The sequence below is a fragment of the Tupaia chinensis genome, unplaced genomic scaffold (assembly GCF_000334495.1).
Source record: "Tupaia chinensis unplaced genomic scaffold, TupChi_1.0 Scaffold145870_1, whole genome shotgun sequence".
Classification (NCBI taxonomy): Eukaryota; Metazoa; Chordata; class Mammalia; order Scandentia; family Tupaiidae; genus Tupaia; species Tupaia belangeri.
In genome coordinates, this window is record NW_006205727.1 from 2,089,905 (window position 1) to 2,115,090 (window position 25,186).

Sequence of the window (25,186 nt, forward strand, 5' to 3'; positions counted from 1 at the left end):
GCCCAGCATGAGTTTTAAGCCACCGGGTCCAGGACGTGAACCGCGGTCGACTACGTGGGAGTCCAGCGACATAGCCATTACGCTAACTGCTGGTTCCCCTGATTATCATTTCTATAGCATATTTTTTTCCGTTCCTTACTTTCAGTGTGTGTACTTAAGGCTAATCTGAATCTTTGTAGGGATCATATAATTAGTTTATTTATTTATTTATTTATTTATTTATTTATTTATTTTGCAGAAAAAGTACATGGAGGTGGTAGAGAGAGTAAGGGATACTTTTGACAGGGTTTTACTATATTCACAATATAGTGATCCCATCCACCCACCCAGCCTCCCAATTCGGTAGGATTGCAGGCATGTACCACCGTGCCAGACCTGGTGAGGTTGAGTTTGGAACTGAAACAAGGCCTCCCATGTGGCCTTGGCAACTGCATAAATCCCCTCCACTTAACTTCTGTGACTGGGTCAGGTCTCATTTATTGTTGTTGTTTTTAATATGTATTCATTCCCCCTCTTTTTATATATATATTCATTCCCTTTGTATCTTTTGATTGGAAAATTTGATCTGTTTAAATTTAAAGGAATTATTTTTAGCGAAGAACTTACTATTGCGATTTTGTTCATTTTCTTTGATTGTTTTATAGCTCCTTTTTTTCTTTCTCATTTGCTGTCTTCCTTTGTAATTTGGCTTTTTTTTTTCCAGTGGTGTTATGCTTTGGTTCTTTTTATTTTTTGTGTATCTATTAGTAGATACTATGAGGCTTACATAAAACATCTTATAGCTGTAACATTCTATTTTAAACTGATAATTACTTAGCATCAATCTAATGCAACTCTTCTACATTTTTATTCCTCCTCTACTTTTTATGCTACTGATATCACACAGTACATCTTTTTTACATGGTATAGCACTTAACAAATAATGAATTTATGGTTATTCTAAGTAATTTTATCTTTTATCCTAATGTTAAAAATGATTTATGCAACATCATTGTATTAAAATATTCCAAATTTGACTATATTTTGAACTTTACCAGTTGATTTATAATTTAAAACCTTTTTTTTTTTTTTTTTTTGCTATACAGTGCATGTGTTTGCCAGAGACAGATACAGAAAGGGAGAAACGAGAAAAAGTGAGAAAGCCCTCCCCTAGGGGGGATGTTAATGCCACAGTCCCATCTTTTCCATTTTCCTCTTGTGATTTTAGTTACGCACACACACACACTTTCCTAGTGTATTTCTTAAGCTGCCTGTTTGAGACCTGCACAATGTAATTGACCATGTGGAAAACAGCCACCTTAACTACAGCTAACCCAATATTTTTATGTTAATAAACATCCTTACAATTAACCTTAAAATGCTTTTAGCATTTCCTTGGCTTTTGTTTATGTGGGAAAGTTTTATCTTGTCTTCATTTTTGAAAGACAGCATTGCTAATATAGTTCTCTTGGTTGGTAATTTTTTTTCTTTTAAGGCTTTGAGTATACTATCCCTTTCCCACTTCCTCCTGACTTGTAACACTTCTGTTGAGAAGTCTGCTGATAGCCTTAGTTAGGGGTCCCTTGTTTGTGACAAGTCTGTTTTTTTTTCTTGCTCTTTTTAAGTATTCTTCTTTTTGACTTCTGATAATTAGATTATAATGTAGTTTGAAAAATGTTTGGTTTGCTTTTCCTGAGATTCTTTCATCTGATAAATCTGGTTGTACATATCTCTTCTGATATTTAGGAAATTTGCAGTATGTTTTTCTTTAAATAAGCTTTCTTTTACTATTATTTCTCTTATGCCATGACTCTCATAATGTATATATATATTTTTTTCATTCTATGCTCTCCCATAGATTATCATGCCGTTTTTTAAAATTTTTTTTGGAGAGGTTTTTCACTACAGGGCGTGTGCACTCGCCAGACAGACAGAGAGAGACATAGAGACAGAAAACGAGAAATCAACCCCCAGGGGGGATGGTCACACCGCAATCCCTTCTCCTTCATTCTCCTCTCGGGATCTTGGGCACGTACGCACACACACCCGGCGTGAGTTTTAAGCCACCGGGTCCGGGACGCGAACCGCGGTTGACTACATGGGAGTCCAGCGACATAGCCATTACGCTAACTGCTGGTTCCCTATCATGCCTTTTTTACACCTCCCCACTTTTTATCTTTTTCTTCCTCTAATTGTCTTTAAATAGACCTTTCTTTAAGTTTGAAAATTCTTTCTTCTGTATGATGAAGTCTGCTATCAGAACTCTCATTTGAATTTTTTGGTTTTGTCATTGTATTCTTCAGTTCCAGGATTTCTGTTTGGTACTTTATGTGGTTTCTATTATTTAAACTTCAGTTTTGTTCATACATTTTTAAAAATATTATTTTGATGCCTGTGTTCTCTTCCAGATTCTTAATCTTTACAATGATTGTTTTTAATTATTTGTCAGGCAATTCACATATTTCTGTTTCTTTGGAGTTTGTTACTAGACATTATTACTTTACTTTTGCGGCTTCATGTTTGCCTGATTCTTAATTATCGGTGGAAATTTGCCTCTGTATCTGTGCATTTGAAGGAGCAAACATCCTTCCAGTCTTTACAGACTGGTTTTTGGAAAATAAAGACCTTATCCTGTTGGATCCTCTAACTAATAAGATGTATCACAGTCAAGTGGAGTTGGAGGTGGGTAATATGGTTGCTGATAGGTCTGTAGTTGTTTTTTTGTTTGAAGGCCTTTTACCAGGGTCAGAACACAGGTAGGTCATGTTTGGTTCCTAGGCGGATTGGACTGCCCCCAGCACTTTGGGCAGTAAGGCCAGAGCTGGGGCAAGCGTTTGCTTCAGAGTCCACATTTTGTTCCACAGATGATAGGCTTGTTATCAGGTGTACTAGTGAGTGTTTCACCCTCCAGTATTTGGTCTCAGTGGGTCACTAGGTAGGCCCTTAGGTAGGCAAGATGAGCCCTTGACTGTGGCTGAGAGGGGCTGGAACTGACTCACAGGGTTGCTTCAGGGTCCACAGATGAGTTTGTGTTCAGGTTTCCCTTCAGCTGTATGGATATGCATGCCTGCTGCCAGGTTCCTGGGTGGGCAGAACTATCCTTGACTGTGACTGAGTGGGGCTAGAAATACGTCACAATTCTAGATTCAGGATTCATATTTATACTGCAGTCAGCTGGCCTGCCACCAAAACTTGAATGAAAATTTTCCCTCAGTGGTGAGAATTGCTCTCAGACTACAGTAAAGAAGGACTAGAACTGAGTTACAGGGATCTTTTAGGATCCCCTGTGAGACCAGTATCAGTGGTATGCCTCCTGGGACATGGATAGACATGTTTCCCAGCAGGTTTCCATGTAAGCTGGAATGTTCTCAGACTGTATCTGAGAAGGTCTGGAACCAATTTACAGGACCTCTTTAGGGTCCGCAGCTGGGACCAAAGTCAGCCGGCCTATCATATTAGGTATAGGTGGGCATGACTTTTTCCTGCCTCTTGGTAGATGTTTCTTGTGGCAAGACCAAGGCCAAAAGAGGCTATAGTTAAGTCCATAAGAGGATGACCTTGTCTTGAGGTCTGTAGCCAGGAACTTGTTTTGCAAATTGGGTGCAGGATTACCCTCTCAAAATAACCCTTCTTGGGACCAGCAGTTGGCATATTGGCTATGTCACTGGACTCCCAGATGTCGATTGTGGTGGCTTAAACCTATGCCAAGCACATGTGTGTGCATGCCCAGGATCCCAAGGGGAGAAAAGAGGAGAAGGGATTGCAGCGTGGCCATCCCCCCTCGGGGGTGATTTCTTGCTTTCTGTCTCTCTGTCTCTCTCTGTCTTTCTGGTGAGTGCACGTGCACTATAGGAAAAACCTTTCAAAAATAAATAAATAAATAAAATAACCCTCCTGATTTTTGGACTCCACTTGGATTTTGCAACCTTCTGCATGAATTCCAAAGTTCCCATGAAGATACTTTTGTTAATACACAGCTTTCAATTTTTTTGCTATGAAGAATATAAGCAGGGACCCTATTCCACTATTTTGTTGCATTTTAAGAATAGATCTTTTAAAATATTATAATAGATGAGGTTTCTAATTGCTCAACAGATGCTTAATTTCAAACTCTCAGACTTTGACACCTAAAAATGTGCCTCTGAATATTTAATTTTGTAGTATCAGTTTGCATATTTAGAACAGTAAAGTAACATTAGAGTATTAATTCAGATATAATCAGCGTTCCTCACAAAAGGAAGTTCCAGGTGAAAAATGCACTAATGACATTAAAAATATTAATTTATAGACCATAGGTTCTGACAAATACAGTATATGCTGGGCATACAGATGGAGTGAGATGCTGCTTTGTCCTTGTCTCACCAGGGATTAACTATGTAGTGCTAGATAACAGAGAGGATATAGGTTCTGTGAAGGAGCCTAGGGGGTGGCTAAGAAGAGGGAATCTGAAGGAAGTAAGCTTCCATCTATAATATTTACCAACCTATATAGTCATACAAGTGCATTCTGCTAAATGTATATACTCATAATATCCTTGTGGGAAACACATTCTACTGTTCTTATATTTGATGGTATGCTATATTTAATTTATATAATTATTTAATAATTATTTAAGATTAAATAATTTAATTTAATAATTATTTAAGATTTTTCCCTTGAGTATTTAATTCTTCATTTGAATTTGGGTTATAAAAGGTGCTCTGAACAGTAACAGGACACAATTTATAATCTATAATTTGGAGGCCATTAGTCAAGCTCTTTTGAGAGTCTGCAACTTTAATAAAATACAGAAGTGTTTATTTTCTAAAATTTTAAAAATAATATATCTTTTTTAGTTATAGGGGAAATCTCTGTTGGATTTTATTACCTAAATTTATTATATCAAAATATGACTTGGTTTAAATAAGAAGCTGTGAAAGGAAATCCAAAATTTTGGTATAAATATTCATACTCCATACAGTTGAAAAGAGACTTGTAGAAAAGTTCACATCACTATTTTTTGAAGGGGTGCAAATTATTATATATTAGAGGGCAAAAACAGTTAATTGCCTACAAGGGTATATGTCTTGATGTTTTGTCCCATGTTTGTCCTCTTTTTTTCTTTTTCTTTCTTTTGTAACCTCCCTTTTGATTAAATTTATTTCAAAATAATTGTTCTTGTTTTTTTTTTCTTTAATCAAAACAATATCCAGATACCAATATTGCTCTGAAAACAGAAGTTTAACCACATTATGGGTAATTCTCTGACAGATTAAATTTTTGTTACCCGCATTTCAGAAGTATTTCGAATGTCTTTACTAAAGACTAACTTAAGTATTATTTTAAAAGTATTAAGTATTTAAGTATTATTTTAAAAGCTTTAATTCCCACAAATACTCATTGAACTCTGCATAAAATTATGTAAGATTTTTATGGGACTACAAAAGTGTATAAGAGAAAATCTCAGGATCCTAGTTTCTTTTAAAAAGGAATGGATAATTTGACATTTTGATTGATATCACTGACCCACGAACCATGAGAACGAGTCTACACTGTTGATATTTGGAGGTGGTTCCTTTATGGAGCTTCTCAGGCCATGGGGACAGTAATGAGGATTTTCTAGCTAGTCTTTTCTTTTGTAGAAGGGTAAGGGAATCCATGTCCTTCCTCACCCCTCCATCATCTGCCTTATTCTCTTACATATGCATATCCATGACCCTTAGTAAAGCCATGTGCATGTAATGAGAACTAGACACCAATGTCCTCTTTGGGACACTTAGTGTACTACCCAAGGTCATTTATAATACTTTTGTTGTTAATTTTATGTTTCATAATCAGTATCTTCATGTTCTTTGGGGAAAATCTTGAAAGAGATGCTATCGTAACTTTTTCTAATTGCTTTTGAAAGAAGGCATTTAATTTACTTCTTTTTTCAACTTTCTTTTGGTGAATATGCCTCAGAGTAGGTACTTGGGAAGATGTAGACATTTTATATAGCACAGATAACAAGCAGTCTCCAGTATCTATATTAGGATGTTTGATGTTCTATAATGAATGTCTTGTTTCTTACAGGACTGTTCTTTTTACCCTGACTTCTGTGGTGGTTCTTGTCATTACAACTGACTGGATCAGCTGGGACAAGCTGAATAGGGGATTTTTACCCAGTGATGAGGTTTCCAGAGCATTCCTTGCTTCTTTCATCTTGGTCTTTGACCTTCTCATTGTGATGCAGGTAAGTGCCTTTGCATTTCCCCCTTCTCTCACTGACACTGCTCTGGGCTTTGTTCTCAGTATAGCAAGCACTATATTGTAACAGTCTCTTAAGGCCAGAGAAATATATAGTTTACAGCTGCTTTTAATGGTGCATTCTCTGATTATATTTACAGAAATTTTACTGGAAAAAAGCCAGTTGAACTTTTATGAGAGGGACCAAAAATTCATTTTATGAATGTTGCAACATGAGCCCCTACAATCTATACAGCATGGTGGTACTTTCTGCCAAGGCTTCAGCAAGAAAAAAACAAAACACACATGCGCAAGAAAAAAAAAAAAGCCACAAAAATCCTGTCATTTAGTAAATGGAAAGCTGCAGAGATGAGGATGATATAAATCCAACAAAACAGGGAAACAGGGAAAAGCAATTGTCAAAGTAACTCAGGGTTTTATAGCAGTTGAAATGGAATGGTATAAAAATGCTTTTTCTGGTTATGGAAATTATCACTTTCTTTCAGTGTTCACCAGAGATCATTCCATTTTCATGTAAACAATATTTCTGTCCTGCTTAGTGACAGGATTTTTTGTATAATAGCATCATACTGACCAATGTTACTTGTGGAAACTTCTAGTGTGATTAAAGTTTTAGGAATATTCATTTGAGTGGGGTAGAAAGAAACATTAGCTATGACTTGGCATTCTTTTTATCTTGCTCAATTAATGTCCATCCATTTGTTAGACATTTTCTTATTGCTTTCATAAGGCAATTTTGTTTTTTTCTCTCTTGAAGCATAAGTCACTAGACCAATACTACTAGTTCTGAAGGGAAGAGAAACTCCATTGTATTCTAAATTTATGTGAGATTTCACTGCATAGCAGATTGGTGTCCTTATTTCTAGAAAGACAAATAGAGGCCTTTCTGAGGAATGTTCTGTGTTGTCTCAAAAGAGAATAATTTCTTTTGATTTCATTTATAATATATCCTGAGCATTAAATGTGTTTTCTGGGGTAAATACTGTTTTAATGGGTATTTAAAATGTGTTAAAGCTTTTAAAGATTATTTTTAAAAAGATTGAATATTTTAGTCTCGTATAAAAAATGGATTGTTTTTCCATTTCCTGTGAAAGAGTTAGCACAGTGGAGAAAGTTCTGGATAGCACTGATGAGTTTCAAGTCTGTCTCTTACTTGTGTAGAATCTCCTCTGGATACCTACAAAATTGAATTTGTAGAATTTATACAATATGTGCCATGTGTTACTTATATAAAAGACATTTTTATCGTCTTTCCTATCCTAACTAATATACTGCCTAATGTAAAATATCCACTTTGATCACATGAATAGTGGTATCTCTCTGGTTCCTATCTTAAAGTCAAAGATATCAGAAGACAAGTAAGTTATTGTCTCCTGAATTTACTCACATTTACATACGTGAGAGCATATCTTCTCTGACTGCCTATTATGCTCTGCCTCCTCTCCTATTTATGTAAGTTTTAAATATTCTATCTATAAGTTCACTATCCTTAGGGACTTCAAGTAGAAAAAATATAGCAATGCAATTTAGATATTATGAATCACTCAAAAATACAGACAAAAGGGGGACTAACAGTTGGCCTAATGGCTATGTCGCTGGACTTCCACTTAGTCAACAGCAGTTTAAGTCCCAGACCCAGTGGCTTAAACTCACGCCGGACACGCGTGCATGTGTGCCCAAGATCCCGAGAGGAGAATGGAGAAGGGATTGCGGCGTGGCCATCACCCCTGGGGGGTGATTTCTCACTTTCTGTCTCTCTGTCTCTCTCTCTCTCTGTGTCTTTCTGGTGAGTGTATGCGTCTTATAGCAAAAACCTCTCAAAAAAAAAAAAAAACCAGACAAAAGGAAGAGTAGTCAAGATTTACATAGGCAGTCAGCAGGCTTAGAATGAGAAAGATATCCTAGATTTTTAAAAAATGGCATAAAAATACATAGTAAAGTGCTGAGTTCAGAGTAACCATAGCACAATTGACTGAGGTTAGAGAATTTACATTGAAGAATACATCCATTTGGACCACGTTAGCCACAAGTGAAAATAACCCTGCCAGGCTAGCTTAGTCAAAGAGGGAGTGTTATTGTATTATTGGAATGTCCTACATAATTCAAGAGGAGGTTTGCAGTTGTATCTAGAGACACATGAAAGCAGAAACTGAAGTATGACAGGGAACCTAGACCTAGCCTTTAGTCTTAGCATCCCTTACCATTTTTGTTTTCACTTCTGCTTTCCATATGTCTCTTACTGCAAAGCAGCTTTTTCAGCTTTTTAGCTCATGTGGACAAACTGGCCACTGCCAACACCTCATAGGATGATCACCTTCTAGTTACCAGACCCAATTTCAGATCCTCCAGGAAGGGATTGAAGGGACTGGGTTGCTCGGAATTGACTGGCTTGCCATGGGAGACTGCCAGAGTAGGGCATCTCCCCAAGGAGAGCAGGTTGGGCTTCAAAAGCCAAATTACTAACAGTCTAATACACAGAGGAGTCAAAGACAAGCCACAGAAGATGGGTCTCTTAACCACTTCATTTATTTTCTTCTCCAGCACCAAGTTAGTCAGCAAGGCCTATTGACTGACCTTTTCCTATGTCTCTTGTATCCTTCCTTCTCATTTCTTAGACACAATTCCAGGCCTGACTCTCCTCTAAACTATTGTTAAATAGTGTCCTTTGAAACCTTCTGTCTTTAGATGTCTCCTGTATCACAAACCTTGTGCAGCTCGCCCTCATAGTTTTGTGATCTGAAATGCCATTTTGTATTTATCACTTCTCTGTCCCAAATGTCATCAGTGGATCCTTACAATCCCAAAATGAAGTCTAGATACCGTAGCATACTCATTCTTGGGATGCCTGGGTCCCTCTTTCTCCCCAGGTTGTGTTTCTCTTCTTCTACTTACCTAGATCCCACTATTGAAGACCATTTCAACTACTCCTTCATTAAGCCATGTGATCACTTCCTATAGCTCTTTTTCTGTGAACTGCAGATCAGCATGGCCCCCTCATCCTAATGGCTCTTCATGTCCCTGGAGCCGCCCTAGCACAGCGCCTTACATGCATAGGGCAAGGTCCAGAATAATAGCTACTTGAAGAAGATAGGGAAGTGGCCGTTGAGCACAAACTGCAAACTGTGTTCCCTTTGTGAGTACCTTGTAGATGTTCTGAAAACTTGCACATGTGGTAAAATAAGGAAATAGGGCCCCCGACGATGTGTATTTAAGACATTTGAAATTATACAATTCAAAAGTCCTTACATGTCCACAATCTACTCAATCATGTTCTAATCTATCCCATATCCACATATTTCAGGTGGAAGAAAAATAGAGAAGTAGTAAAATTAGTGGAAATGGAGGGAAGTAGTTTCATTAAAAAGCCTGGCCTCATTAGAATTATTTAAGTGATTTAAAAGCAATTGGCCCTAGGCTTTTCAAATAACAGGAAAAAAAATCTACTTACACTATGTAAAGTTTGGTTAAAAAAATAAAGGACCATTAAGATGGTACTATTTTTTTTTTCCCCCTTTGGAGAGGTTTTTGCTATAGGGCACATGTGCTTGCCAGAAAGACAGAGAGAGACAGAGAGACAGAAAGTGAGAAATCACCCCCCAGGGGGGATGGTCACGCCGCAATCCCATCTCCTCCATTCTCCTCTCGGGATCTTGGGCACGCACGCACACATGCTTGGCTTGAGTTTAAGCCACTGTGTCCAGGACTCAAACCGTGTTCCACTACATGGGAGTTCAGCGACATAGCCATTATGCTAACTGCTGGTCCCTAAGTTGTTACTATTTCTGTAAATATTTTATTTTTAACTTAATTAGTTTGCCAGTTCTGAATATTTTCAGATAAAATATAATTATTTTTTATAGATATTTATGAAATGGAATTTTTCTACATCAATGTTTTCTCTTTTCTTGGAGAGTTTTTTAATTATTTAATTTTATTTATTCTTTCATTTTTTTTTAATTTGACCAGCAAGACAGAGAGAGAGAGAGAGAGAGAGAGAGAGAGAGAGAGAGAGAGAGAACGAGAGAGGGAAAGTCAGCAAGAAAAGCAAGCCACCAGGTCCAAGACTCAAACCGTGGTCGACCATGTGGGAGTCCAATGCCCTTATATACACCACACTACTTGCTGACCCCAGGAAAGGGTTTTTTTTGTTGTTGTTGTTATAGGGGATGTGCTCTCACCAGAAAGACAGAGACAGAGAGACAGAAAGCGAGAAATCACCCCCGTCTCCCCAGGGTTGATGGCTGTGCTGCAATCCCTTCTTCTCCATTATCCTCTTGGGATCTTAGGCGCACCTGCACACACGCCCGGCATGAATTTAAGCCACCAAGTCCAGGACTTGAACTGCGGTTGACTACATGGGAGTCCAGTGACATAGCCATTACGCTAACTGCTGGTCCCTCTACATCGATTTTAAAACAGTTTGTTTTAGGGGCCAGCAGGTGATATGATGGTTAAGACACTGGACTCCCACATGGCCGACCATGATTCAAGTCTCAGACCGGGTGGCTTGAAAATCATGCTGGGTTTATGTACGTTCATGCCCAAAATCCTGAGAGGAGAGTGAAGGAGAAGAGATTGCAGTGTGGCCATCCCCCCTAAGAGTGATATCTTACTTTCCCTCTCTCTACCCTCTCTGTCTCTCTCTTGCAAGTGCATGCACCCTAGGGCAAAACAAAACAAAACAAAGCAAAAAACAACTACTTCTTATCACATTGTTCTGTGGTTTTAAATGAAGTCACTGGTACTAGGACATAAACAGTTGCCAGCTAAATGTAACCTGACTTATACAGATCAACATTCTTACAAGGCATAGTATGTAGTTGTAAATACACTTTTCTTCTGAGGGAAATATTATCTCAAATTTTACTTAGTATTTGTAATGATGTCATTTGATTTTTATATATCCTTTATTTTTATTACTTCAGTATTTAATTTATAATAAGTAAATAAGTAGTATTACTTCTGTAATCCCCCCATGTGGCATTCTCTCTCTCTCTCTCTCTCTGGCAAGAGCATGGGCCTCTAGAATATTGAAATAATAATACTAATTTTCAGGTAGAAAGTGAACATCTTTACTTTTGCAACTTTCTCAGTTCATATCCTCCACATCTCAGGATCTGGATGTTTTAGAAGAGAGGACGGAAGATAAAGAACATCCTGTGCTTGGTTTGCTCAGACAGGAAGGGAAAGAATAAAAGAAGGAAGAGAAAGAATAGATTTGAAGGGAGGAAGAAAAGGAGAGAATAGGTGTGAGGATCCAGAAAGATGGATATAGGTGAGCATGAGTTGAGTAGCCAGTAAACCTTCCATTGGATGAGGAGGTAGGGGGATGAAGAGGTGGGAAAAGTTAGGTAGTGACAATGGCCACAGTTATGTTCGTTGTTAAGTTTCAATCTAGTCTTCATCTCTCACAGATGCTTTATATAATTGGACTCTAGGGGACTGGTGGTAGGGAAGATTTTAAAGTTGAATTTCAAGGGTGGCCAGTAGCCTGGTAGTTATGGGAGCAGGATCGGATGTGACTGACTATGTGGTTTGAATCTCAGCTTGGGTGGCTTGAAAAACATGCCAAGCACATATGTGTGCATGTCTAAAATACTAACAGTGGAAAAATGTAGAAGGGATTGTGATGTGACCATGCTCTACTCAGCAGATACTTTCTGTGTCTCCCTTTCTCTGACTCTCTCTCTGTCTCTGGCAAGCACATGTACCCTCTGGCAAATCAAATAAATAAATAAATAAATAAATAAATAAATAAATAAATAAACCACTGTTGAATCTTATAGTTGGAAAAATGTAAGTCAGCAACAAGACAGCATCTGCTGAACAAATTTCCAGGAGGCAGAGGAAGCCATGAGATGTAAATGTCTATGAAAGTATGAATATGCATGGAAAGGTTTTGGTCTTCTGCAACCTTTGGAGTCATTATGCATAGTTACTTAGCTGACATCAGGATTTTAAAGGAAGATGGTTCAGATTATTGACTCTGAAATCAGACTTCCAGGGTTCAAATCCTGGTTCTGCTATTTATTAGCTCTGTGACCTTAAGCTTAGATACATTTTTAACCTGGACCAATGATAGTGTCTTCTTCATAAGCTTGGTTATAACTTAGAATTCATAGAACATAGAGCTGCCTGTCACAGTAAGGACTAAAAAAAATGTTAACTGTACTCAATGATGAGTGAGAATGTTAATAAGGTGTAAGTTTGCAGAAGTAGACTGAAGCCACATTATCAGGGGGCATGGGAATCTCTCTGCTGTAGTTGGACTTTATCCTAAGGGTAATGGGAGCCAATTAGAGTTCTAAACCAGAAGTGCTAGAAACTAATGATTATTTTAGTGAGTTCACTTTAAAAGTTGAAGGATGATTCAGAAGCAGAGATACTGGAAGTGGGAAGGTGAGTTTGCATGGTGAGTGTGGTATTTTATGCATGATTATTATGGGCCTGACTGCAATTCTGGCAATAGAAATAAGCACAAGAAATGTGTGTGAAAGTAGGACTAGGACCTCCTGTGTGTTAGTGTGACAGGAGAGATACTTAAGATGACTATTGTAACATTGTTTGCAGGTTATTTTTTTAACCTTTTAGCGGCAAACTTTCAAAGTGGGAGTCACATCTTAGACACTCCTGCATGTTCATCACCTTGTAAAGCATTTTACATAATCCCTATTATATAACAGATATGTTCAAGTGATTGCTAACTAAATGAGCTATTACAAGATTTCAATCAATAGACTGCAATAATGATGGAGATGTTGACTAATGCCAAGAATGTGAGGAAATATGTGTTCTGAGAAAAAAAAAGAAAAACAGAGTTTGGCTTTGGGCATATGGAGTTGTGATGGCAAGATAATCCCAGTGTGAAAATAGTGGATGGAGAACGGGGAGAGCTTCTGGGTGTGAAGACTTAGCCAGACAGATGGAATAAGTTCTAGCAATCGATTGCACAGCATAGTCACTGTAGTTAATAATAAACACATTGCATATTTCAGAATTTCTAAAACAAATTTTCAATTTTCTTTTTTCCTTTTTTCTTTTCTTTTTTCTTTTTTTCCTTTTTCTTTTTTCTTTTTTTCTTTTTTCTTTTTTTTTTTTTTTGAGAGATTTTTGCTATAGGACATGTGCACTCACCAGAAAGACAGAGAGACAGAAAGTGAGAAATCACCTTCTTCCCTCCAGGAGAGATGGCTACACTGCAATCTCTTCTCCTACAATCTCCTTTTGGGATTTTAGCCATAAACACACATGCACCCAGCATAAGTTTCTAAGCTGCCAGGTCCAGGACTTAAACTGTAGTTGACTATGTGGGAATCCAGCAACATAACCATTATGCCATCTGCTGATCTAAGAGAGATTTTCAGTGTTCTTGCTACAAAGAAATGATGTCTGTGAGATGATGAAGGAACTGTTAATTGACTTGGTTTAATCATTCCACAATCTATAAATATATCATAATATTAACATTATAGCCTGTAAATGTATGTAATTATTACTTATTAATTAAGAATTGAGTTTTTTAAAAAAATAAGGAAATATAAGAATTGGAAAGTAGGTGACATACACACATATGTATATATACCCATATATAGTGATAGTTATATCTATCTCCATAGAAAAACAGGTAGATTGCTGCTGGGTGAATCACCCAATGTACAAGTTGTAGAGGAGAAGCTATTAAAAATAAAAAAGTGGGACAGCCAGTGGCATGGGGTTAAGGCAGCTGGATCCCACATGGTCACTACTGTGCTATTCAAGTCTCAAACCTGGCAGCTGGAGAAACATACTAGGTGCATGTGCGTGCATGTCCTATATATAAAAAGGAGAGAGAAATGGAGAAGGGATTGCTAAGTAACCATTCTTCACGGAGCTTTCTCAGTACCCCCCTCCCCCCTTCTTCCTTCAGTGAGTGCATATTCACTCCTGCAAAATATTTTTAAAAGAGAGAGAGAATGAGGAGTTCAAGAATTAAGTTTTGGTAAATCTTTATGCTGTTGACAAGGTCTTTTCCAAACTTCTCTTTCTTGTAGTTTATCTGTGTAGATAGCTTTTACCAAAGTAACTACATACTTCTTGTAATGTGCAGCTCCTTGAAGAAAGGAAATGTTTTATGGCCCACAGCCAGCTCATGTTTAATACATTGCAGTCTTACCAAAAATATTTTCTTGAATTAAATAGTCAATAAAAGAATGAGCACAACATTGTTTTATAAAACCCATAGAGCATGTGATTTCTCAAGAGGTAAAGTGTTTAACAATGACAGGCGAACGAACCATCAATAATATTAGATTAGGTCATTTCCACTGAAGTATGATCTTATAGTAATTAAATATCTAAATAAAAATCTGAACAAATTGCACAGTTAGTGTTAGAAAGGACTCTGGTTTAATCGAAAAGCACTTGGGGAGAAGTGATATTTCCTGAAAAGCAATTCTTAATGCACTACAAAAAATAATTACGAAAATTGCATTCGACATTCATTCCACTGTGTAACAAATTTAAGACGTGTTTATTTTCTGTTCTGTGCAATGCTCTCAGAAGTAGGTTGACTAGTAAAAGTAGACATTGTGACTCCTGGTAGACTTCATTTTAAAACCCTATTGACCTGACTGTAGCAGGACATTTGTTTTGAAATCATAGTTTTGGAAAGTAGATTCAATGATTTCAGAACACAGGGCCAAGCAAAAAACATAAACTTGTTTTAACTAAATGGCCACAGTGTTTTGACAAGTTGGAAAGGTTTGTTTAAATGTCTAGCCACCAGATTTCACATGTATTGAGTTTAGGGAATATTTTACATAGCTTCTTCAAAATATTTAAAACTCCTTTCTGTACTTGTTTTACAACTTCGTATTTCTTACTCAAAGATTACATGCCTATTTGAAAACACAGCAATTGTGATTTCTTTTATAGGTCCCGAGTGATGACATGGAGTAAAGGGATAATAGTTTAAGTAATACTTAGATTAATCCTAAATGCCTATTCTCTTCGTAGTATGTGCCCAAGGGGTTGAATACCAACTAGATTTACTGTTACTATTTTGCCTTTCAATATCACTGCTGACTCAGTGGGGATTCAGACTGTTTAAGGAGAATCACAAAGAGGAATCTATTGTATTAAATAGCAGTTCCAGCAGCTGCTCTCCACATAGTGGACACACTTAACAAGGTGGGTCTTGTCCATGCAGTATGGGAGAGTCCAGAGGTGGGAAGCCTGCACAAGGGGCCAGGGAGGATGTCTTGACAGGGGCTACATGGTATCAAAGGAATCTCACAGAAGGTAATAGGTTAGCTGGAAATATTGGAGTTATCAGGCAGGAACTTTTAGGATCTAGTTAAAGGTACTGGAGTGACAAACACATTCTCTAGAAAGTGAAACTAGTAGTCTGGCTAGTATGTGATATAGATCACAATTTTTAAACAGGCGGTAAGTTCTGTGAAGGATTACTGTGAGAAGGAGAGATCATTCAATTATTTATGTATAAGGTGAGATGAATGTAGCTTGAAGGAATTATAAGATATGGTTAAGTAAATGGAAAATAGAGACATTCAAGTTTTATTCCAGTTTAAAGTAAAATACTTCAATCCTTGTGGTATTTTTTGAAAAGGAAAAATAGAACATGATTAAAAACTTGGAAAGATATAAATGCTATACTTTTGCACCTGGATAATGTTTGTTTCAGTTACACTGAAGCTGCAAGCTGTAACTCCTCTGAATTTTTATTTTTCCTATGGATGCACTTTTTCCCATGATTAGCACCTCATCAACACCCTGAAGAATGTTCCAAATCTCGTTCTCACTCTCATCTTTATATGCATCATATAGTTGGCTTGAAGACTTGTGTAGCAGTTGTCACTAGCCATCGTACATGCTTGGACATGAAAAGAAGGTGCAGTGCTGAAGACCAATACATTCAGCCAGTGCATCAGGCCCCCAGCACCTGGGGGGCAGGCTTAAAACTCAGAATATGGCCATACTTCAGGTCAGAACTTTACAGGTGATGCTAATGTAAGCTTTAGTGACAGGCATCCACCTCAGATATCCTCTACTCAGACCAGATGGACCAATCCTTTTTTAGCAATGTTCTTTTAATGAACTGTGAGGAATATGAGGATCTCTATGAGCTCTTCCATTAACTTTTTAAGATATGGTGATAAAACTAAGGAATAAGTTGCAAGAGAAATTTTGTAGACGATGAGAAATTATGGAAGCCAGTAGAGCAATCCTTTGTAATTCAGAGCATTCATTTTAAACTCTGTCCTTAAATAAGAAATGGAAAAGAGCTATTTTTAAACAGTCAAGTTCAGTAATTAATCATAGAGTCATGGAGTTTTAGAGCAGGAGGAACATTTAGGACCATTTTTTTACATCCTTAATTTCACAGCCAAAGCCTAGGGAGGGTCTGGAAATTACCCAGGGTCATAAAGGCAGTCCATTGCAAGGCTAAGTCTAGAACCTGGGTCTTCTGAGCCCTATCCCCCTATTGTATCAGGTGATTTCTAAGTTGAGGTACATTAACTCTGGAGGTGACATGAAGAGGAGCCTTGGGAATGTTGGCTAACAAGTGGCTCAATATCTAGTCCAGTTAGATTAAGATGGAGTCCATTGCCAGGAGACCGCAAGGAAAACCCTTCTTATGCAAATGAGGAACAAGCTGCTAAGGGCAGAATGGTGTGATGAGAACACTACTGAACTCAAAGTGCACTGGGGATGGAGGGAGACAGCAAGGCAGAAAGGAAAATAGAAGACTAGCATCATCAAGTACTTACTATGTGCTGGGCACTATGGATACTAAGATACTTAATTTTATTTTATCTTTCCAAATCCACCCAAATGGATATCATTATCTATAATTTATAGGTGAGAATTTCCCAAGTCATACAGATAAGCTCAGAGTTCAGCAGAAGGAGGACTTTTTTTTAAGAATTATTTTATTTAACTTTATTTATTTACTTTTAATTTGACCAGAGTGAGTGAGAGAGAGAGCAAGAGAGAGCAAGAGAGAGAGAGAGAGAGAGAGAGAGAGAGAGAGAGAACAAGCTGCCAGGTCCAGGACTTGGACGGTGGTCAGCCATGTGAGAGTCCAGCACCCTTAACCACCATGCCATCTGCTGGTCCCAGCAGAAGGATTTTTAAAAGTGACCTCTCTGACTCCAAAGCTCATACATTTATCATACCTTGTTCTTATATTGTACACATCAAATGAAATAATATACACGATGACCAAAGCAAAGTCCCTGACAGGAGACAAGAAACTTAGTGAGTAATGGAGATACTCAATAGACTAACATTGCTTTGTATTTCTTTTTTTTTTCTTTTATTTCTTTTATTTCTTTTCACATTTTTCCACAAACATTTACTTTACATATCAAAAAATTTTTGCTCATACTCGTAGTTCTTGACAGTTAATAAGCAACTTTCAAAATTTCAAAAACTGAATTTTAAAGATAATGTTCAAAATATTTCTTATAATTTTGTATACTTTTGTTTGACTCTATAACAACAGAGACAATATGGTTTTAAATATTTTTGAGAAAACATTTACATGTCAATTACTCAAATTGTTGAAAAGCAAATGTCCAGCACACTAGTCACACATAAACCTTCTCAATCAGCCCTGTGTACTGAGTATTCTGTGATATACCATATGCTAGCAAAGTTCAGTCTCTTTTTCTTCCTTCAGCGCCTTTCTCAAGATAATCCTCTGGTGTGGTCGCTCTTTTGCAATCTCTACTGATTACAATGCTGGGCTGGAAAAGTCTAGGTTATTTTATGCTATAAATTCTTTCATATATCTTCTCTAATCCTCTCTGCCAGGCAGAACTCTTTATGGTGCCAGGCTATCTTTCTAAGAGCTTCTGTTGGCTTACTTGAGATCAACCTTAGTTCCATAGTTTCCTGATTAATCTTCAGATATGATATAACAGTCAAAGCCCTGTCCAATAATGAGTATTTCCAATTTCTGATTCAATGCAACAAGCATTATTGATCTTATACAAATAACCCTTCTGCTACAAAACTAGAATACTCCCAAATATTTTCCAATTCCAGGGGAGTCAGGAAGGAAGAAAAGTTTATGTTTCCATTTAAAGAAACAAATAAGAAGAATATTTTAACAAATTGCTGAACCTATCAACAACTCAGAAGAAAGTAAAATGCTTAAATTGGGGAAAAAATAGTAAAAAAAATCAGTAATGTTTTACTCAAAAGTCATAAAATTCTATTTCACCAGTTCCATCTTATGTTCACACTCCTCTGTTGAATATGCAGTGTTTACCATGGTCCAATGATACCGTTTAAATCCTGGAAGGTAACATTCGATGTTATTGATATTTCTTGTCCTTAGCATTAAATTGGTCATTTTCTTGGTTACCTTTTATTCTCTTATTTCTTTATGTGTCTTTAGTTTTCCTGGTAGAGCACTCCTTTCAGAACTTCTTGGAGTGGGTCTGCTGTTGGCAAATTCTTTCAGGTCTTGTTTATCTGAGAATGTTTTTATCCTTTCTTTCCATATGAAAGATACTCTTGCTGGGTATAGTATTCTTGATTGAAACTGTTTTTCACTTAACACTTTGAATATATTTTCCTATTCTTTCTTTGCCCGCATCATTTCTGATGAGAGGTCAGAGGTTAGCCTGATTGGATAACCTTTATAAGTAACCTGCTGTTTCTCTCTTGCCAATTTTAGTATCTTGTCTTTGTCTTTAGATTTGGCCAGTCTTGCTATGAGGTGCCTTGGAGAAAATCTTCTTGGGTTGATTCTATTAGGGGTCCTTTATATTTCTTGGGTCTAGATATTTGAATGACTCTCTAGACTTGGAAAGTTTTCTTCCAAGATTTCATAGAATTCATATCAAGATTTCATATCAATGCCCTTATTAGTTTTCTCACCTTCTGGGATAGTGATTATCCAGATGTTTGGGCGCTTAATGCTGTCTAGTATTTCTCATATAGTATTCTTATTTTTGAGGGTTATTTTCTCTGTTTTTCTTTGTTTTTCCTAGATCCGAGGTTTTGCCTTCCACATCTGAGATTCAATTTTCTGTATGGACCAATTTGCTTTTAATACTTTTGAGAGAGGTTTTGATTTCTTGAATGGCAGCTTTCATCTCTAATAGCTCAACTTGATTCTTTTTTATGGTGTGTATTTCCTCTTTCAGATCATGGAAGAACTTTAACACCTCTTGGAACTCATTGTCTCTTTTCTCCTATATCTTCTGGAGTTCATTATCTCTCAACTCTTGCATCTCATTTAGTTTTGTCACTCGAATATTCAGAATTCTCTATCAGACATTTCCACGAATTCTACTGTACTGTCTGTGTATGATGAGGGATTGTTCTTTTCCTTTAGGGGAGAGATATTTTCTTGGTTTCTCATGTTTCTTGTGCCTTTGCAGTTGTTTTTGGTCATTCTGTGACAAAATCTTTCTTCCACTGTGCTTGTCTGAATATTTTGGGAGTCTAGAGATGAAGTTTAGAGTATAGCTTCCCTGAACATGACAGGACACACCTCAGCTTTAAAATGGCCTCCGCAGCTGTCAGGGACATCTCTGAAGCAAGTGTCTTCAATGCCTATGTGCTCCCCAAGCTGTATGTGAAGCTACATTACTGTGTGAGTTGTGCCATTCATAGCAAGGGAGTCAGGAACCAATCTTGGGAAGCTCGCAAGGACCGAACACCCCCACCCCGATTTAGACCTGCGGGTGCTGCCCCTCGCCCTCCACCAAGGTCCATGTAAGGAGCCGAGTCTTTAAGGACTGAAGAACTGTCTGTCCTCTGGGGGAAAAAAATAAAACACCGAGTATACATTAAAAAAAAAAAAAGGCCTCTTGTTTGAATATTTCAAGGGTCTTATTTCTGTATTTCTTAGTGACGGTGTGACCTCAGTTAATTCACTTCATTTTCATGAATTCTTTTTCTCCTTCCTGACTTACCATATTACAGGATTTTTGTGATGGTCAAATAAAAAAACACTTGAAGTATGATATTTTTGTGTATCAAAATTCCATAATCTGGATAGAATAAAATTAATTTAATTGAAAAAGCGTCAGAGTTATTCTTTGAATTACAATCAGTTATTCAGATGTCCTTTGGTTTTAGCTAAGGAAAACTATAATAACATGATGATATATAAAAAAGTTGAAGTGTGAGAGACAATGTACTGTAGCCAAGCCTGTGTTAGAGACACTGTGACCTAATCACAAAGATCACCAGAACCTTTGCAAGGATGTGTGTTCTCTGGCTCTCAGATCTCCAGAGGTTTCTCATTCAGCAAATGTACAGTGGTACCTTGGCATCTGTTCGTTTATGTCATTACATATGATTTTTTTGTAACCATAGTCACTTGTGTAATGATCACCTGGGTGATGCTTAAAAATTAAAATTCTTGGGTCTTTTTCTTATATTTAGTGGTATCAGAATCACTAGGGAATGATTTTTAATTGGCCCAATTATGATTTTTAATTGCAATTTTTAATTGGCCCAATTATGATTTCTCTGAAACTTACTGCTTTTAGGTAATAAGCGAATGCTGTTGCTTTGACTCAGAAAGCTACACATAATGGAACCCCAAGAAAATTCTAAATTGCCAGATGGTACTCTGATTTTACTACATTTGATGGAGGTTAGGGAGTTCCTCAGAATTTTGGATTTCTCCCCAACAACTACATTGTTCCTATGGTGCATATTGTAAAAAGCTGAAGAAATAAAAATAAATATGTACTTCATACATTTTCCTGTAATTTTTTATGAAAATACATTTTGTAGATATACCTTTGATGGAAATGGTATTTATGTCTGAGATGCTTACCATTTTTCTAATCTATCTTTGATTTTAACAGCAGAGTACATTTATTTGGAAAGCTGAATAAATTCTAAAGTGTAGGAATAGCATGAAACCAAAAATGTATATATTTTTCAGTTTTACAACATAATAGCTTTATACACAAAAATGTATGTCTAGGAAAATAAATCAAAAATAGTTTTGTTAATCCCTTTTATCCCTCCCTGGGCCTCTTTAAAGAGGACAGATGTCAAAAATGATCCTTTGTTTAAATGAGTAGGGTTAGGGGTATGCATGCAAAGGGAAGCAGTTCAAAGACCTGGGTGGGTAATCCTGAGTATGCATTTGGATAGTTGGAGTATGAAGGGTGGAAGGACTTACTACTGAGAAAGAAAAAGAAGACATAAAGGTGATGACTGCCATAGCTAATAGAATTTGAGAGAGAAAGGACTTTTTAAAAAGTTTTCCCTTTCATATGCAATGTTACATCCTACATTCGGCCTCACAACCAAATTTCAGTAAAAAATATGTACATAATCTCCAATTCTTTTCACATTATTCCCACCCAACCCCATCCTCCTTAGATTGAAGATGGATTTTTCGAAGGACCAGATTGTGGAGGCCAAGGTATATTCTGATTACACAAATATGAACATTAGTGGGCCCTTAAATGGAATGAGTGAGCATAGAAATGAGGTCTGGTGGCTAGTGGGTATATTCACTTGATCATGTAACTGCCACTTAACTCAGAATCTGAACTCTTTTATCTTTGATTTTTATAAAATTCCTTTTTTTTTCTGAAGGCCAAACTATATGTTTCTCTTTTTTTTCAATCCACTTTATCAAATCCCCATCTTCTAACTACCACTCAAGCATCATTATTTTTTGAGATTCTTCCCTGGGCTGGGCTATCTTTTCATTTCAATTAATTTTGCAAGGTAGTTCTGTGCACCACCAGCGCTTCAAGTCTTCCCAATAGGCTGGTATTTCTGAAATATTTCTCAGGTTCAGATGCCTCTGAATTTTAATTTTAAACCTGGGTATCTAACCACCAACTAGCGATATTTACCTAGATGTTTCATTAACATTTCTGGTTTATTGTGTTTAAAACTAATCTATCATCAATTTAGCTCCCTGTCATCCACCTAGCTGCTCAAGCTAAAAAGCATAGGAAATCTCCAAGAATTTTTTTCACATGTTTAATTTGATCACCAAGTTTGTATATTTTTTCCTAGCAAAATACCTCTTGAATAACTTTACTGTGTTTGCACTCATAACCTATGCCTTAGTGCAGATTAGCATCAACTTTCACTTACATTAACACATATCTTTTCTCTTCTTTTGGTCTTACCTCATTTCCTTAAAGTAGTCTTTTTTAACAGAAAAGTCTAATCCTCAAAATTCTTCAGGTAGAAATTCTTTTTCTTTCTTTCTTTCTTTTTTTCTTTTTTTTTTTTTTACTTAGTCCATTATAAAAATGATTTAAAATTTTTTTATACATTTAATCACATTATTTAGCTTACAAAGTGAACATTTCAATATGTGAACATTTATCCCCAGTCCAGTTGATCAAAACATCTTCAACCAATAACACCACACTTCCCCATCCCATCAATGCTCTGCCTCCGTATCCCTCCTCCATATGTCCTTCTCCAGACCCCTCTTCTCCACACACACCACATCTGGCATTCACACCCATCTCTTGTGTTTTTACATCCTTTAGTCAATCAGTCAATAGAGTGCAGATACCCTGTATATATTAAGTGGGCTATACAATGTCTCTCCTTCATAGCCTGGCTTGCTTCACTCAGCAGTAAATCTTCCATATTCTTCCACTTTCTGTCAAAAGCCAGGGTTTTGTTGTTTTTTATGGCTGAACAGTATTCCATAGAGTATCTGTGCCACAGTTTTTCAGTCCATTAATCATTTTTTTTATTTCAATTTATTTATTTGCATTCATTCACTGTACATCATTACAGCATACAAAATGAGACTTTCCATCCAGAGTACACGGTATATTGTCTCAATGAAGCACATCAACAAACATGTTATTGCCAGCAAATGATCTTCCATTTCTTGTTTTCTGTATGTTTTGCTTTTTTCCCCCCATCCTTGATTCCCCTCTGCCACTTCCCACTCTCCTTCCACACTGTCTCTGGTATCTATGTTTGCTTTCTATACTGTTTTCCCCCACATTTTATTGAATCACCTAAGACCCTAATCAATCCAAATACCCTCCTAGCAAACACAGGTGACACACACATTTCCATGAACACAAGTCTAACTTTACATATCCTATAAAGTAGCACCTAGCTGGGGCTACATATCCCACTGCAGTCATTGAATAGATATATTTTTTTTCCTGAAACCTTTTTTTGGTACAATTTACATTCCTTCCCTAAGCATCATCACAGCACACAAATTGCGATCTCCCGTCCAGTACACACTGCATAGTGACTCAATCATGCACGTCACAAAAAGTTTTCCATTTCTAGTTCCTAGAATTATTTCCACCCATCTTTCTGACTCCCTGTCCCTTCCCACCCTCCTCTCACACCACCTCCGGTGTCCAAAATTGTCCTTCATTTCCTTCCCACCCACATTGCATCGATCACACAATTTCCTACATAATCTAACTACTTTCAATGGTGAGTTCACTCATTACTACTAAGAAAACCAGTTTTAACTTAAATCAAAGAAACGCCAAGGAACTTTGCTTAAAGCCAGGAAACAGGTTAGGATTCTGTTCAAATGGTAGGTGCATGAACCTATCAGTCTCATGTACTTTTATCTTCTGTTCTGGTTCAATTTTCCTGATTAAATTCTGGGATATAATATTCAACTCCAGACTTGTCCCTATGATTAAGTTGGCCACTTTCTTAGTTTTTGGACTCTTATTTCCATGTGTCTGTGTTTAATTTTCCTGATACAGCACACCCTTGAGAACTTCTTGGAGATCTGGTCTGGTGCTGGTAAATTCTTTCAGGTTTTGTTTATCTGAGAATATTCTTGTCTTTTCTTCCCACCTGAAAGATAATCTTGCCGGGTACAGTATTCTTGGCTGAAATTGCTTCTCTCTTAACACTTGGAATATATTTTCCCATTCTCTCCTCGCTTTTATTGTTTCCGATGAGAGATCTGCTGTTAGCCTGATGGGATGTCCTTTGTAGGTAACTTGATGTTTTTCTCTTGCTAATCTTAGTATCTTGTCTTTGTCTGCAGTTTTGGTCAACCTGGCTATAATGTGTCTTGGAGAAGATCTTCTAGGGTTGATTCTATTTGGGGTCCGTTGTATTTCCTGGGACTGGATCTTTGAATGCCTCTCTAGGTTTGGAAAGTTTTCTTGCAGGATTTCCTGGAATAGATTATCAATGCCCTTATGGGTTTCCTCACCTTCTGGAATGCCAATTATCCGGATATTTGGACGTTTGATGGTATCCAGTACTTCTCGCATATTATTCTCAAATTTTTGTGCCATTTTCTCAGCCTTCATGGTGGATTTTTCTAGGCCAGCCATTTTCTCCTCTACATCTGAGATTCTATTTTCTGAATGATCTAGTCTGCTTTTAATGCTTTCCAGGGAGATTTTGACTTCTTGTATTATAGACTTCATCTCTAGCAGTTCGGTTTGAGTCTTTTGTAAAGTGTGTAATTCCACTTTTAGATCTTGCAGGAATTTCCTCATCTCTTGGAACTCGTCAATCTCTTTCTCCTTTCTCTTTAGTAGTTCATTATCTCTCTTCTCTTCCATCTCTGTTAGCTTAGACATTATGAATGATCTGAATTCCTTATCAGACATTTCCATGATTTTCACCGAACTGCTTGTGGATGAAGAGTTACTCTTTTCCCTAGGAGGAGAGGTATTTTCTTGTTTTCCCATGTTTCTCGTGATCCGGCGGTGATTTCTTGTCATCTGATGAATGTTGTGTTTTCTTTCAAATTCTGGAGGTTCAGCCTTAATGTTAAGGAGCAAGCAGACAGAGGTGATCCAGAATCTCTTTGCTGTTCTATTGTGCTTGCTGGTGCAGCAGATTCAGAAGATAGTGGGGAATATTTCAACCCTATTAGTATTTGAATGTTTAGCTACAGTGATCTTAGATCTGTCTAAAAACACACTGAAAGGATATTGGAGAGTGAAGAGACAAGAAAAAAGAAAACGAGACAGAGAAAAACAACAAAAAAAGAAAAAAAAATCAAAAA

At 37.1% G+C, this 25,186-nt stretch overlaps 1 protein-coding gene across 1 annotated transcript in view; it reads left to right on the forward strand.

Moving 5' to 3' along the window:
* TMEM117 (transmembrane protein 117) overlaps positions 1-25,186 on the forward strand; it is a 524,240-nt gene that overhangs the window by 423,421 nt on the left and 75,633 nt on the right. Inside the window, exon 6 of the mRNA XM_006168553.3 lies at positions 6,031-6,190. Within this exon, the coding sequence (XP_006168615.1) occupies positions 6,031-6,190 (160 nt within the window). The remainder of the gene's footprint in view (positions 1-6,030; positions 6,191-25,186) is intronic.